The sequence below is a fragment of the Perca flavescens genome, chromosome 10 (assembly GCF_004354835.1).
Source record: "Perca flavescens isolate YP-PL-M2 chromosome 10, PFLA_1.0, whole genome shotgun sequence".
Lineage (NCBI taxonomy): Eukaryota > Metazoa > Chordata > Actinopteri > Perciformes > Percidae > Perca > Perca flavescens.
In genome coordinates this window covers 19,981,884-19,997,183 of record NC_041340.1, presented here as the reverse complement: position 1 = coordinate 19,997,183, position 15,300 = coordinate 19,981,884, and the positions used below count along the sequence as shown (strand labels likewise).

At 40.5% G+C, this 15,300-nt stretch overlaps 1 protein-coding gene across 3 annotated transcripts in view; it reads right to left on the bottom strand.

Annotated features, from left to right (window-relative positions):
* The window catches only part of spock1 (SPARC (osteonectin), cwcv and kazal like domains proteoglycan 1), a 98,308-nt gene that overhangs the window by 45,998 nt on the left and 37,010 nt on the right, over nt 1-15,300 (bottom strand). For 2 of the 3 annotated variants that reach the window (XM_028589622.1, XM_028589620.1), the window contains exons 3-4: nt 8,869-8,877; nt 5,418-5,463 (exon numbers count right to left, since the gene is read on the bottom strand). In XM_028589622.1, coding sequence (XP_028445423.1) covers nt 5,418-5,463; nt 8,869-8,877 — 55 coding nt within the window. The remainder of the gene's footprint in view (nt 1-5,417; nt 5,464-8,868; nt 8,878-15,300) is intronic. The other variant, XM_028589623.1, reaches the window with a different exon arrangement.

Genomic DNA, 15,300 nt, shown 5'->3' with positions numbered 1-15,300 from the left:
TTATTTGAAATCAGAAGCCTGTACTACGAATCAAGATCAACATGCTCTGGATTTATTTCAGTTAGCCGGCTTCACCAAACCTAACAACCGTGGTCCCGCATAAGCTGTGTCACGACGCTGGTTAACAACTAGTTCAGTCAACCCAGGGTTTCCCAATCCAGCTGCGAGCATGTTCACATAAAAGAGGCGGTGTTTGCACAGCATGACCAATCGCAAACATCTACCAGAACAGAATTATAATTTGCTCTTCTTACACAAGAAGAGCAAATTATAATTCTATATAAATATGAAGAACAAAGGCAGGCAAAAAGCAATACAGTGGCTGCTTCCTAAAACAGGAAAGCTGGCAAAAAAAAATAGCCAACGCTGTTATGCATAGATCACAACGCTTATCAATATCACTTCCCCATCAGTCAGGCCAAAGATCTGACCATAATTACTCTTGTGCTTTCCATAAACTGTCGTTGCTTTAGCCTGTTCGTGAGAGAAAATAAAAGATATATAAAAAAATAATTCAACCCGATATGCGCCTTGGCAACACACAGCTCAAGAAGCCGACAAATAGCCTATATGTAACTCCCTCCGCTGAAAATCTATATATTTCATTAAAATACCCATCAGAGAATGTTAACGGGGTTGTCGGTCTCTAAACGTTTGAACTTTTATGAGCGCACCCCTCTCTCCGTGCACCAAGCTCTACCGGATCTTCTAAGAACGGTGACGTCGTTATCAACAACGAGCAGGTTAGGTGTTCAGCATAAGTTACCACGGCGATTGAACCCGGTAACAACTGATCCACCGTCGTGATACAGAAAACCCTGGGTTGAATCTGAAATTACCTTGTTAACGCCAAATCTTGCTTCGTAGGACAGGCCTCTGGCCTGCTGTCCCCAAACAGATACACGAAAACAGAGTCACACAGAAATCAGACTAAATGAAAAACTAAATCAATAGCGCAGTCCTGACATGTTGATATTATCAGTATACTGATGAGCTGGAACGTGTGTTCATTTCAGCGAAGCAAACTAGTCTTACAGACTGTAGCTGATTCTTAAGTTTTCTCAAAATCTGTAGGATTAGCGTAGATTCAAATACATTTTTACAACAGCTCCACAACAAGCTATAAATCAACTGCTGGGCCTTATTAAGCCACAAGACGTCTAGAAAAAAGATTTCCCACTGGTGGATTGGATCGCTTGCTGTATCACCAACAAGTAATTTGTGATCCCACTGATTTCATTCATTAGATGCTACAGAGGGAAGCATTCTTCGCCAAGTGATTCACCAGGGGACTAGATTCTCCCCCATCAACCTTCCTGCGGCTGATTAGTCTCCAAGGGCGACCAGTGACTCATTAGTCAAACTGAGATCAGCAGGTGGTGACTGATGACGCTATTATTTCTGCTGTATTGACCACCAAGTGCCGTGGTAAACACTTGTAATGGTTGTTTCCATCAAAACAAGTTTGTATTGTAGCTTTGTTTAGGAAAGGGATTCAGGCGTTTCCCATATCATGTCCCACTTTGGCTGACTCTTATTGAGAAGCCTATCATGCTGACACTGGCTGGAGTTGAAAAGGTTAACACTTTAGAGTGTACTGCCTGTAGTACCAGCTGGGAGAAAATGGGACCCACTTGAGGCAATTCAGACACAGCAAATATTCCAGTAGCAGAACAGCTTGTCTGATTGATTGCCATTATTTATTCGCTGTCTAATTGTTTTGATGTCCATTACTCCCAGGTGTGCCATTTGTGTGGGAGTAACTGCACTGTGCATAGCAATGTTAGCAGCTCTGCAGCAGAACACGGCAAGTTTGAGAGTAATGTTTTTATGCATTCCCATAAAGAGTCTGATTGGCACAAAGCTGCACTATGCTTCAATTACACTGAATGTCTCTCTAGAGGAGTGCAACAGATGCCACATTCTTAAGAGGACAAGTCACCTCCCTGTGTCCTGTCAAAATGTTGCAGTGACTCACATGCATGGAGTGTACAGTCTGTGGTGGTGTGGGCAATGTAAAAGCCTAGAGACATTTTTGAGAAGGAAAGGGCTTCCAGGAAGGATTTACATGTTTTCTTCTTAATGTATTAAATGTTGAAAGAAATTCTACTGTGAGCGTCTCCGGCCACAGTTAAAGGATCACTATGAATAATCATGTATTTTATTTTCATAGCTCACCTAAGTAATTAGTGAAATATCTTGCTGAAGATAGTTTGAATGGGGCAACAAACACGAGTGGTCACACAGGCACAAACCCCAGGTTAGTAAAACGGTGAGGGGACCTCCGTTGTCATGGTTACAGTAGTAATAACAAGGTGGTTAAGGTCAGGGAATGATTGTGGTCATCATGCTTTAAAAAAACACTGACTGTCGGTTGGGAACTGGAAACGAACAGCCGGATGTTTTGGTGACTCATCCATCCACTTCCCAAAGACTTTGTTCCTCACTAACATAAACATATGTGTACATACTGTCATTCTTTTTAGGATAGTCGCTAACACTTATTTCAAAAACACAAAAGATGAAGGTGACCTACGCACTTAAAGTTTGAGGGTATATTAGCGACATTATGGGTGAGCTTCCTTTTACCCCCAAATAAAGTGGTTTAGGCAGTTGGACAGTTTACCACATGATCGTCCCACTGCTCATTTTTTTGGCCCTATTTTTAGCAATGATGTCGCCTTCCCTGATCTCAGCAATTAAGGTGCCAGTATACTTCACCAGGACTGCATGTCAGATGCACGGAACACACGGAACAGACTCAAGTCACTGACCTCGCCAGACTGTCCGACGGCCAATTATCGGCTGGGTGTGTCTGGGCCTTAAAGGTTTGGCCTTGGGGGGAATCAAATCAGAGCATCCATGTTTGGGGAACAGTGTTTCATCCACATAGGTGTTCTATAGCAACATTTATTTTCTGTTAGTCCATCATCGTTTGAGCATCTAAATCAGGTCTCTGTACATGTGCTACAAATGGATTTTGGTACAGATGATTCCTCCATAACATCTGATGCATGTAAGTCCCTGGTTAGGAGGATGAAGCTCTGTTTACTTTTTCTTAATTCTCGCTCAGAAACTAGAGAGTTTCTCTAGAATTTGATGCACTGTTGGGAGGCTGTTCTCATTAGGTTCAGTATCCACGGAGCTGGTCCAGATACTCCTGCTCAGCAAGTCTTTCCCTGAAGAGTTACAGTTACTGTGCTAGATATGCAAAACCAAGTCAGTACAGTACAAACTCAGTGGTAGAAAGATTTAAAGTCTGCTATGCTGTTCAGAGAGTTGCAGTCCAATAAACCTCCCAAACTGTGTGTAATGTTTGAGTAATGTGTGTGTGTGTGTGTGTGTGTGTGTGTGTGTGTGTGTGTGTGTGTGTGTGTGTGTGTGTATGTGTATGTGTATGTGTGTGTGTGTGTGTGTGTGTGTGTGTGTGTGTGTGTGTGTGTGTGTGGGTGGGTGGGTGTGTGTGTGTGACAGTGGGAGTGGGAGCGAGAGCGAGAGACAGCGAGTGTTTGCAATAATTGAGTTTAGTCAAGAGTTACTGGGGGTCTAAGAGCATTACACACTTGAGTGTGATGGATAAAGTGGACTTGGCGTTGTTGCCATAGTAAGTCCATTAGCAGTACGTAACTGTAAAAAGTAGCAGCATTTGGCCTTGGAAAAACACAGACACACACACACACACACACACACACACACACACACACACACACACACACACACACACACACACATTCCTTAAGTAGCCTACATTCTAACGTAACGGTTGTACAGCAGATGGTTTGCACTACTTCTATCACCTAATGAGATGCAGTTTTAATTGAATTATATGATACTTTTTTGTATTTATTATACTACCTTGAAAGCAGATGGCTGCAATTTTAACATGTAAATTTGTAAAATCCAGCATTACTTTCTGTTTAATGTTTTGTGTTGGATTCCTACTTTGTCTGTTGCTTTAAATGGGTTGTGACAGGACACAGCAGGTCTAACATTACTGTAGAGTATGTAGAGTATTCCTATTTTAAACATCAAACTTTGACAAAAAGAGAAAAGGAGAAACGGAAGCAGAATGTGGAACTACAGTGTTTTTCCTTATGCTTCGTCTCTTTCTCTTTTGGCGCTCATCGATGTACATATTTATATTAAACAGGGAATTAAACTTTCAAAAGAAAAACATATAGAGCCACATTTTGCAAATCTCATTACAATACACGGTGTACAAAGGAAACCAAGATGGATAACCTTTACCTAAATTCAAAGTCTTCAAAGTCGTTTCATGTTGTTTGAAGTTAAATGGGAGTGAATGAGCGAGACATATTCAGCAAGACTAATTAAAAGTACCTTCAGTTCTTTTAAAGGCTGCTACAATTAACTTGAAAAGAACAGAAAAATGAGCAGTCCGTTAAGGTCTTTGTCCTGTGGTAATGATAGCCGCATTAGCCTCTGTGTGTAAAATGCTCTTTTTTTTTTTGGCTAAAGAAAATTAACATCTTTGAATTGAGGATAAGTGCATTACAGGAAGAGACCAAATGAAGATTTCTACTGATGCACCGTACCTGCGTTTTGTCATCATAATTATATTTCTGTCAGTACCTTAGTTTGAGGAATGTTTTTTTTTTTTCTTCCTTAAGTTACCTTTCGAAAGTTAACGAAATGTGTCAAACCTCTCATTGCAACAGTTTTCCATTTTGTCACAATTTATCTGATTTCCTCATTTAGATCAGGATATACGGTGTCTGATCACAAGTCTTACTACCTGACCAAACATCCACTGCCAACTACAGACACAATTTGGTCAGTATTCTTAGCACCTGCGGCGCTACCATTTTGACCCAGGCCTATAGTGAGTAGTGAGTGATTTTCATTCTAGCAGTTCATCCAATAAGCAGCCCGAGGAAAGCTTTGAGTGAAAGCTTCTCAGCCAATCAGCGGCTTCTACCCCACGTGTGGACTATTAAGCCTGCCCACAGGCTGCATCGTCACCAGCAAGTGATCCAATGAAATGAATGACGTTTGCGCGCAAGCTTTTCAAGCAAGCTCAATGAGACAGACACAGACTGTAGCTATTAGCTAATATAAAATGCAAAGCAAAGCAGCTTGTTTTCATTTAAATTCAGCAAGAAACGCTCCAAGGAGCAGGAGGAGGAAACGCCTGCCATTTTAAGTAACATGGTTACAAGTGACGAGTTACCATCCTGCTCGGCCGCCCTCTCCTCATCAAGTCCTCCCGTAGCCACACCCTCACACCAGCAAGGCAAGTAGGCTAACAGGCTTTTTTTTTGGCTTATTTTAACTGGCCCATCCAGTTTTCTGGAGGCCCACCTACAATCAAAATCCTGGCGCCGCTAGTGACTCTTAGTACTAGATTTCATATCCACCATCAGTATGCATTATAATCACACACAAACAGCACTCACCTTGGTCCAGAGACTTGGCAGGAGCCCAGCTTTTGAAGTAGTCATCCTGAGTGGACACACAACGCAAGAACTGGGTTATTAAAAAATAACTCAAAGCCAAGAATATCATTGAATTATTTTCAGACCACCAGAGAGAGAACACAGCCACAAATACTAAACCAAACTACTGAGAAATTATGCCGTTATTCTTCTCCTCTTTTGTTCTTTCACAGTTGTTTTGTTCAAAAATGAATGATTGCAGTAGGCAAGACAAATACACTGAGAGGTGGAAGCTTGTTTGGACAATTAGAAATAGGACACACATGTTGAGAGAAACCTGCAGGAGACACACTGGGGAGTAAAGAACATCACATGCTCCAGTAAATAATGGCTTTAATTAGGACAAAAACATTTAATGTCAAGGTCAAAATGGACTTCTGCTCTGGAAAAAAAAGAGTTCAGAAAGTATTGTAATTAATAGGGAAAACTGACAGGAGGAGACGGATTTTAAGGAGGCAGTGTTACGTTTTAGCTGCTAGGATTTTTCCAAAATCATACTTGAAGGGGTGCATATTATTCTTATTGTGCAGTAAGCGCAGTCTACTATCATGGAGAAAGCCTCTTCAGTTGGAAATATAAAAACAAAAACAAAATGGGCTTGTCTCAGCCAAGCTCAGTTGAGAAGAGGTTTGGATGTATTAAGCCAAATACACTTTGATTCACCGGCTCTATTCAGAGCCAGAGACATCTATTATTGTGTAGAGCAAATAAAAAACACATTATGAAAAGAGCCACGGCTTAAAGATTGTTGTTTAGTGTTACATGCATATCACCATATACTGTAGGTGTAAGAAAAGATTGGTTTATAGTTGTTGCTCAGGTTATAGGTTTGGTAGGTGTGTTTCAGCTTGCAGTCCTGGTGAGAATAGCAGCAGTAGAAGCAGCAGTGCTATGTGACAGGTCGATGCTGATGTTTATTATTATAGCTTAATTAAACACTGTTTTACTATACTGTCATAATGAGCACTTCTATCTGATTACATCCACATTATAGTGTATTCTAAACCATTTATGAAATGTTTAAATACTACTTATAAATGCTAAATAGAGGAGGCTAGACTAAAGTGTTACAGAACTAGGTTTGCACTGCAAGTATTGTCTGAAGTGTTTCTTTTGCAACGTGAGCTTTACACGCACACACACACACACACACACACACACACACACACACACACACAGTGGTGGTGTCTGCATCTAAAGTAGTGCTCAGAGCGAGGCATATATGTGTCAGCACAGAGTGAGCCTGTGTCAGTGACACTATGTGAACAGGGCAGAAAACAACCTGCTGGGTTTGAAAGCAGGATCTCTACCTCCTTTATTATTGAATTAAAGAGAGAGTAAGAGTGAGAGAGAGACAGAGAGAGAGAGGGAAGGACATAGAGAGAGAGACAGACAGAGAAAGAGAGACAGAGGGAGGAAACAGTCCACAGAAAATGGACAGTTGACCCACTCATCCAGTCCTTGTTCTATAAATGACAACTGCCGGTATTTGAGCCAATACAAAAGTTTTAAATGATGAGATGAAATCTAATTAGCTTCTCCCTTGGGTCCTCACTTCACTCATGTCCTCACTGGTTTTTTCCTCTTATTGTATGTCCATCTCCCCTGCTCTGTCTCTATTATCAAATAATCCTTTATAGCTGTGAAGGTGCAACGTAGGATGCTACTGTTGCAAGAGTCATTTCTGCAAAGTTCTAACTGAGGGCTGCATCATTTAAAGGAACACGCCGACTTATTGGGAATTTAGCTTATTCACCGTAACCCCCAGAGTTAGACAAGTCCATACATACCCTTCTCATCTCTGTGCGGGCTGTAATGCTGTCTGACTGCTCCAGCGGCATCAGGCCAGCACAGAACATGCAGGTGAATGGTTCCAGTAATCCTACTGCTCCCAATAAGTGACAAAATAACGCCAACGTGTTCCTATTTACATGTTGTGATTTATAGAGTCACAGCGTGTACAAAAAACAACGTAACATGAGACACAGACGTCTTCTAACTGTAAACAAACCGGGAACTATATTCTCAGGCGGAAGAATATAGTACTTGGGCGGAGTGATATGCTCGCAGCAAGCCTGTCTGAGAATATAGTTCACGGTTTGTTTACTGTTAGAAGACGGCTGTGTCTCATGTTACGTGGTTTTTTTGTACATGCTGTGACTCTGCAAATCACAACATGTAAATAGGAACATGTTGGCGTTATTTTGTCACTTTTGTCACAATTGGGAGCAGTAGGCTAGTTGGAACCAGTTACCTGCAGGATCTGTGCTGGGCTAAGCTAATGCTGGAACCGTCAGACAGCGTTACAGCACGCACGGAGATGAGAAGGGTATGTATCGACTTGTCTAACTCTGGTGGTTACGGTGAATAAGCTAAATTCCCAGTAAGTCGGCATGTTCCTTTAATGTGAGGCCATAACATTTATTATATCTAGCCTATAAATGATAATGACTTTCTGATGCTTTAAAAACTCCATTCTCTCTCTCTCTCGCTATACAATATGTACAAAATATAGTTAGAGGCTGCAGAAGACAAATCAACCGTATACATATAATCATCCATATAAGGCCATTGAATATTAGAGCCACTGTTCTGATCAGGGGATGTTTTTTTTAATCTTTTTTATGCTTTAAAGTAAGTATGAACATACGGATATCAGTTGCATGCGAGAAGGGAAAAGAACTGAACTGACGCTCCTAAAAAGTCAATTGAATGAGTAAAATAACAACATTACGTCTCATCAGGTTCAACATGTTACCAAGAAGTTCCATAATATAGACTTCACCTGACTCAATGAATCCCCGGTCGAGCCTGTAATTGATGCAAACATAATGTCGAACTTCGTTATTGTGCTTACTAAATCATCATTTTGGGAGCATCAATTCAGAGTGCAGGCGTCTTTTTTTTCCTTGAGATTATCCTCCTTTCATATTAATTTTTGCTTGGAGCAAATATATTTTGAAAACACAAAATCTGAAAACATGGTGTAGAAAAACCAAACAATCAAATTATTTTTTTGTGGAAAACCTCCTAGGAGAATAGAGACTTTTAAAGCCCGTGGTTTGAGAATAAATGAGATGAACTAGAATCAGTACAGGTGTAATGTGCAGTTGTCTGCATACTTTTGTACACCGGACACCATGTTTGCTTGAAAGTATGAAACCTACATGTACTAAACCACTACAGTAACATTTTAATATGCTGAACTAAACCATGTTATGGCTGACCAGCCACCCAACCTCCTGTGCCTATAAATCAGCAACACCTATCCAGCTCTGCAACAATGCCTTAAAGTGCGGTACCTTCCTGGAAGCCCCAGACATTACGATACAATGTCTGGGGCTTCCAGGAAGGTACTGCAGTTTGTTTGAAAATGGTATCATCAAATCACAAACACAACGGATTTACTTACCTCCGCTTCCTTTAAATGATTGCAGAGGAGAGAGGCAGAGGAATAGAAGGGAGAGAGGAAAGAAACAAAGAAAAAAAGAAAGAAAGGTCAGTGATAATGGCACAGTATGCTATGTCTATCAGATCTATTACAACCCTGTGTTACTCATTCTGAATACTGAGCTCAACTCCAGAGATTCATTTAATAGGAATCTGATTCTGAAGGTGGTAGAATGCACACACATGCAAACAGACACGCACACGCACACGCAACCACACACACACACACACACACACACACACACACACACACACTCGCAGCCTTATGAGATAGCCTTATTCGATGTGACATGCAATTTGAAACACATCTAGGGCAAATTGTACAGGCTTAAAATTGAGCCACAGCATAAAGGAAAAAGAGAGAGGGGAGAAAGAAAGAGGGAGAGTCAGGGGAGTTGTGCATAGGTAGAAGCATGAGGGGGAAAAAGGTATGTGAATTTAGTGCATTTTTATTGTGCTTAGAGAGGAGAGGAGAGAAGAGAAGAGGAGAGGAGAAGAGAGGAGAGGAGAGGAGAGGAGAGGAGAGGAGAGGAGAGGAGAGGAGAGGAGAGGAGAGGAGAGGAGAGGAGAGGAGAGGGTTAAAGGGTATTTTGTAGAGGTTTTCCTTATCTGAATGAGGGTCTATGGAACTGGTTCTCAAACTTTTTTACATCAAGGACCCCTAAAGTGATAGAAATAAGACCACAGACCCCAATTGATAAGATTTCATCCTAGGGTCCCCCATCTGATGATTATAGAAAGTCTGTGAAACACATGACCAAAATAGTCTTGTACATCCTGTCAATGTATTATTCATGGATGGAATTATAGTGAAAATTAATTGTTCCACTTTATGCCGGGATACATAAGTAAAAAGTTAGCTGGAGAGATAGCCATGGCTAGCCTTAGGTAAGGCTGAAAGTATATTTACTAGCTATAGCTACATATTAAAGGATTATTAGTTTTTATGAACCAACACAACATCTTGGTAATTCACGTTGTTCATCCACAGAACTATATGTGGCGGTATTTAAATTCAACTCTGATGGAGGGGGGGGAAATGTAACTGACTAACTAGCTTAGCAGAGCAGTGTGCCTTACAGAAGGACTGACTATGATATTTGTTGCAAAGAAACATTCATAGCTGCAAGCATTTAGCCCTACTGGTTTTATGTCAGCACATGTGATATATAATAATGAGTAAATTACCACATCAAACCTTCACGCTGGGATCAAAACCTCAAAACAGATCAAACACATCACAGTATGATACAAGATGACCAACTAAAGCAAGGCACAGCAGACTCTGCAGAGTGATGTACTAAAGGGAGTAAAGTGATGAAATGATAAAATGAAGAAACAAAAAAAGTAGAAATTTATGGCAAAAAATAGCATATTATCAATATTTTAGGTACCCTCCAAAGATTTCGCATATCATGTTTTCAGGGGAGCTCATTTCTTACTACCAGTATTAGCCTAACTGTAACTGTCATGTCAGCTTTTGACTCAAATGGAATTCATGAAATTTTGTGTGTTGACTACATTTAAATCACATATTTAAATGTATTGAATTCTACATTAATTTATTGTCTACTGTATATTGTAAATAATAATAGTAGACAGACAGACGGACAGATACTTAAAACAGAGATTAATCCCTGTGAACTAGGGATCAAGTAAATGATTTTTATAATTAAAATTGGCAAAAAAGGTAAAACATGTTGTATTAGATACAATGATGGCTTAGGCCATCTAAAGGTCCTCTTTAGAATCAGGTTACAGTGAACATCAGTCTGCGTCTTTATCTGAACCAGATCCAGATCCTGTGAAATAAATACACTTGCTGTCTTCCTGATTTCTGTTCCAGCTACAATTTGGGGCATGTTGGTGTTTTCTGCTGAGTTTATTTTTGACCTGCAGCTACAAACATGTTGTGTGTAAAGAGAAAGAGTTTCATCTGCTATCATCCGATAACAGCCTTAACTGTGTCCAGCAGAGGACTGCAGCTAAAGTGCTGCTACCTGAGATGTATTGTTTTTTACTAGCTGGCATTACTTAAGGTTCACAGCGGTTGCTCTGAGCCCTCTTATTATTTAATATAAGTCTAAGGGATGACCTTTCCTTGCCCAAGACCCCCATTAATATTTTAGAGCGCTCATCTCAAAAGCATTAACTGGCTGTTTAGCTGGCTGAGACACTGACCCAATGCCATTCAAACGCTTTAAAGTGATTAGGAGATCAAATTTGTGTCGTTATTATCATATAATCTTTGTTGGAGGTGGTGCTGGAATTGCCAACAGTGAGTTTCACAGTGAGGGAAGTCCTTCAACTGTGTCCATTTTATGTTGCATACACTCTGTAGGAGCTTGTTGGCAAACAAACTGTTTTAATTAGTTTTTTTTTGTTTTTTGTTTTTTTTTAGAGTTTAATTAAAACCTGTTTAAAATGTAGCACAACAGCTGTCAGTGAAAATGGGATTCCTTTTTTTATAAACCTGTACATGATGCAGTTTATTTAGCGCTGCCACCATTTTAATTATGGTTAATTGAGTGCATGTCTGTGTTCAAACAGCTTTATGTTGCAGTGAGTAGTTCCATTAGACGTTACCGGCCTATTTCCACTCATTTCCTGCCATTTTGTCTTGTTTCAGTCTACATATTCCAGTCCCAGAAAACTGGATATGCAAGCTAGAGTACTTTGATAGAGACTGTGGCGTGTAAAGCCCTTATCCAGGTTAAGGTAACTTAGTCGCTACAGAAATGAAACATTTGCTGGATGTGACACAGACAATGAAAAACCTGGATAATTTTATAATCTTCAGACAAGGAGATCGATAACCGTTTTCCTTTTTGTTTACTAAAAACGGCATATCCCAAATATGATCAAATCCATGACTCAAAACAGATACACTAGCATGCATGTAAGTGTAACTATTATTTGCACAGCAGCAAGATGTCACTTTTTCAAAAGTGGATTGTTAAAACTGAATGAACAGTTTCAAAAAGTCATTCACTTCTGTGAGGACCTCTTTACATTTGTCATTCTGTCTCCTGGGTCTCCAGCAGATCGGCCCTTTTTTTTCCTTTCCAGTTTAAAGTGATGGGCCTAAGATCTCATCTGATAATAGATCCCTGAGGAAGTCTGTGACAGTAAAAGGTAGAGAAGGAACAAAATTGATTCACGGAGGAACCAGAGTGGGAATGGCTTCACGATTAGCTTCTCTCAGCAGAAGTAACCTTCACTGAACGTGTGTATGTGTGTGTATGTGTGTGTGTGTGTGTGTTTAAAATAAGCAAAGCCATGCCTTGACTGCTGACTAAAGATGTCATAATCAGGGGATGAGGATGCAAATCTGGCCTCTCGGTGGAAACTAAATAGCCTTAAAAATTTACTGTGTACTTTATGCATTTTATTCATGAGTCTGGAACCTTGCCGAATTCCCTCCCTCATCTTTTCCCACACAGTCTCAAATTCGTTTCCCTCTCCTCCTCCTCCTCTCATTCCTCCCTCTTCACCAAGTCTATGCTCTCCTTAGGCTACATCCTACTTATAGACATCACTGGTCTGGGATCTGATCAGCAATCATGTGAAGCTGATATATGAGCTTTGTGAGCAGAACAGAGCAGAGTGGATTTTAGAGACATGCTGCATCAGATTACTTTACTGTTAGACCTCTGCAGGAGTAAGGAATGCTGACCAGTGGATGCAGTTTGGCTTCAACAACAATCCTGAAGTGGAAACACCCTTCTGTTCGGAAAAGCAACACACACAACCAGAGGGAGAAACAGTAGCCTACAGTTGATGAGCCTAGCCTGTTCTCACTAGAAACGTCCTCATTAGTAGGAAAAGAAATATCTGATTTGGGAAACACAACATGGTGCACGGTGTGTCACCCAGTCGGCCATGTTTATAAAATGAATCACCAAACTTTATAACAACCTTAATTAATTGACCTAACCCAAGACTCAGAACATAGGACTGTCATATACTGTATAACAAGATAAAGTGTGCTTTACTGACTTGACTTATTCATAGGCTATTTTATATAGACAAATAAATTAGATCAATAGTTGGCTATGTGACTTTGAGGGCATTACATGCTATAACCGTTACGACCAGCACTCAAACCCACAGCAATGTGAGGTCACTGTGGGTTAGCCTTAACTGGCTGAACGGTATAAACTGATCTGTCATTACGGCTGTGACAGAGTCAAACTTAACACATTTACACCAACAGTGAAAGCAGATAAGTTTGGTTGGCATGTGTCCCCTCCAACAGATGGGAGTCTTTTTAACCCTATAGCCGGTATTACTTGCTAGCTCATGACTATAAATCAACAAACTTGCAATCCATAATTTCTCGCATTGTCACCAGAATCTGAAACCCGGGCAGCTGCAGTAAGGACTGAGCCTTGGTACATGGGGAGCACGCTTAACCAGGTGAGCTACCAGGGCACCCCGCGACTATATTCTAAACATATAATGTAACCTGTTTTACAGGATCTCCCGGACATATTTTTGGGCAAATTGGTTAAAAGTAAAATCTCTTTTAAAAAAAAAAAAGGTATCTGTAGCTGAGCAGTGAAGTGGACAGGAGAATGGACTGAGCAAGAGAATGGAGACGCAGAGAAAGGTAGAGGGAGATGAAGGAATAGCCAAGAACAAAAGAAAGATTGAGAACTAAGAGGAGCGTAGAGAGAGAGCGCATTTAAGTTCGCCCCCATCGGCAGCGAAAGTAACTCAAAGTGCCGGCAGTGATTTTTAGCATGTCAAACGATTATTTTAGCACCCTTGTCTACCAGAGAGGACTTGTTAGCTGTTAGCAGGTAATGTTAGTTATGTTAGTTACTCTCTTACTTACCACTCAGATAAGTAGCAGTATTAGGGGCTGGAATGGAGGGTTCAAAATTAACTTTTTGTCCACCAGCCAAATACTAGTGAATGTTAAAATGTTACTTATTTTTGGCCTCCATTTGCATGTTTTACCAGCATTTGGCTGTTAAATGGTGTTAATTTTAGACCCTTATTACATGTGTTGAAGGGGAGTGCAAGGACAGGTGGTGTCCGGCCGATTGTGGTGGGCTGGTCTGGGTCTCAAAAGTCCAGAGCTGATTTTTTACCCCATTCCAGCCCTGTTTGTGTCTACAACCTCAAGATTGACAGGCAGCATCTCATTCACATGAACAAACTGAATATTACATGCAATGCTGAGAAGATGAAGCAGCACACACACTACCGCTCACATGCATATTGTACACACATACACAAAAAGTTTGCTGCTGCATTTGAGGATAGCTACACAAAAATGAATAGTTTATTGGACTGTACTCAGACTTTCTCGCTCGCTCTCTCTTTTTTTGACACACACACACACACACACACCCAAGCACCCACGCACGAACGCATGCAGGCACGCACGCACGTACACACACACACACACACACACACACACACACACACACACAATTAGGCTAAAAAAACATCATATTATGCCAGTGAATTCCTTCCAGACTGTAACGTTACATAAAGATCTGGCAAAACCAATGACAACATTTGTATTCACAGCCAATCCGGCTTCTCTAAACTGAGATAAACGACTTCTTTTCTTTCTACTTACTTCCTCCATTCACTTTCTATTTTTATAGCCTCCCTCATTCATCAAGTCTCTTCCTCTCTTCTACTCCTCCACTTCACACTGCTGAAAACATCCCTCAACTGATCCAGAATCTGAACAATGTGGCTCAAAGCCGAACATCAAAAATATGCTTCCTCTTCATTCTGTCCTTTCTTTTCACATTAATGAGGAGAAAACCTTCACTCAGCAGCCTGTTATTCAGAATATCTTGCCATCTTCACACTCTGCAGATTTCTTTCTTCTTTCCAATACCCTCTCCAAACTGGCTTCCTTTCCTTTTTCTTCTATTTCCTCCTAGTTGGAGGACATTAAACATGAAAATCAATCCATTACAAAAGAAGTCGGTGGAAAGAAAAGTGTAGTGAGTAGAAAAGGGTAACCAGAAGGAAAGCTAGAGTTTGATGAAACAAAGACAAGAATGAATGATACAGTACTGTGGGCTAAATGACTGGTTGTCAAGGCACGGTTATATTTCCATCCAAACGCCATGTGAGTTTTAAACAAAACCTTTAATTCAAAGAATCAAATGAATGAGGAGTTTCCATTTGCCAGCGAAGAAAAGTAATGGCAAAAATGAGTTTTGAATAGTATTGTTCAAACTACAGTAACTCACTGAAATGTGGAATAATTTGACAACAAAATCCCTTTAATCTAAAGTGAGCATAATCAACACAGGAAGAAACTGATGGAGATTCCAACAAGCATTACAAACATTTGACGTGCACTGGTGCCTTTCTCCCTCCCTGTTCACCCTTGTCAGAGTTGTGTAGTAGGCAGAGA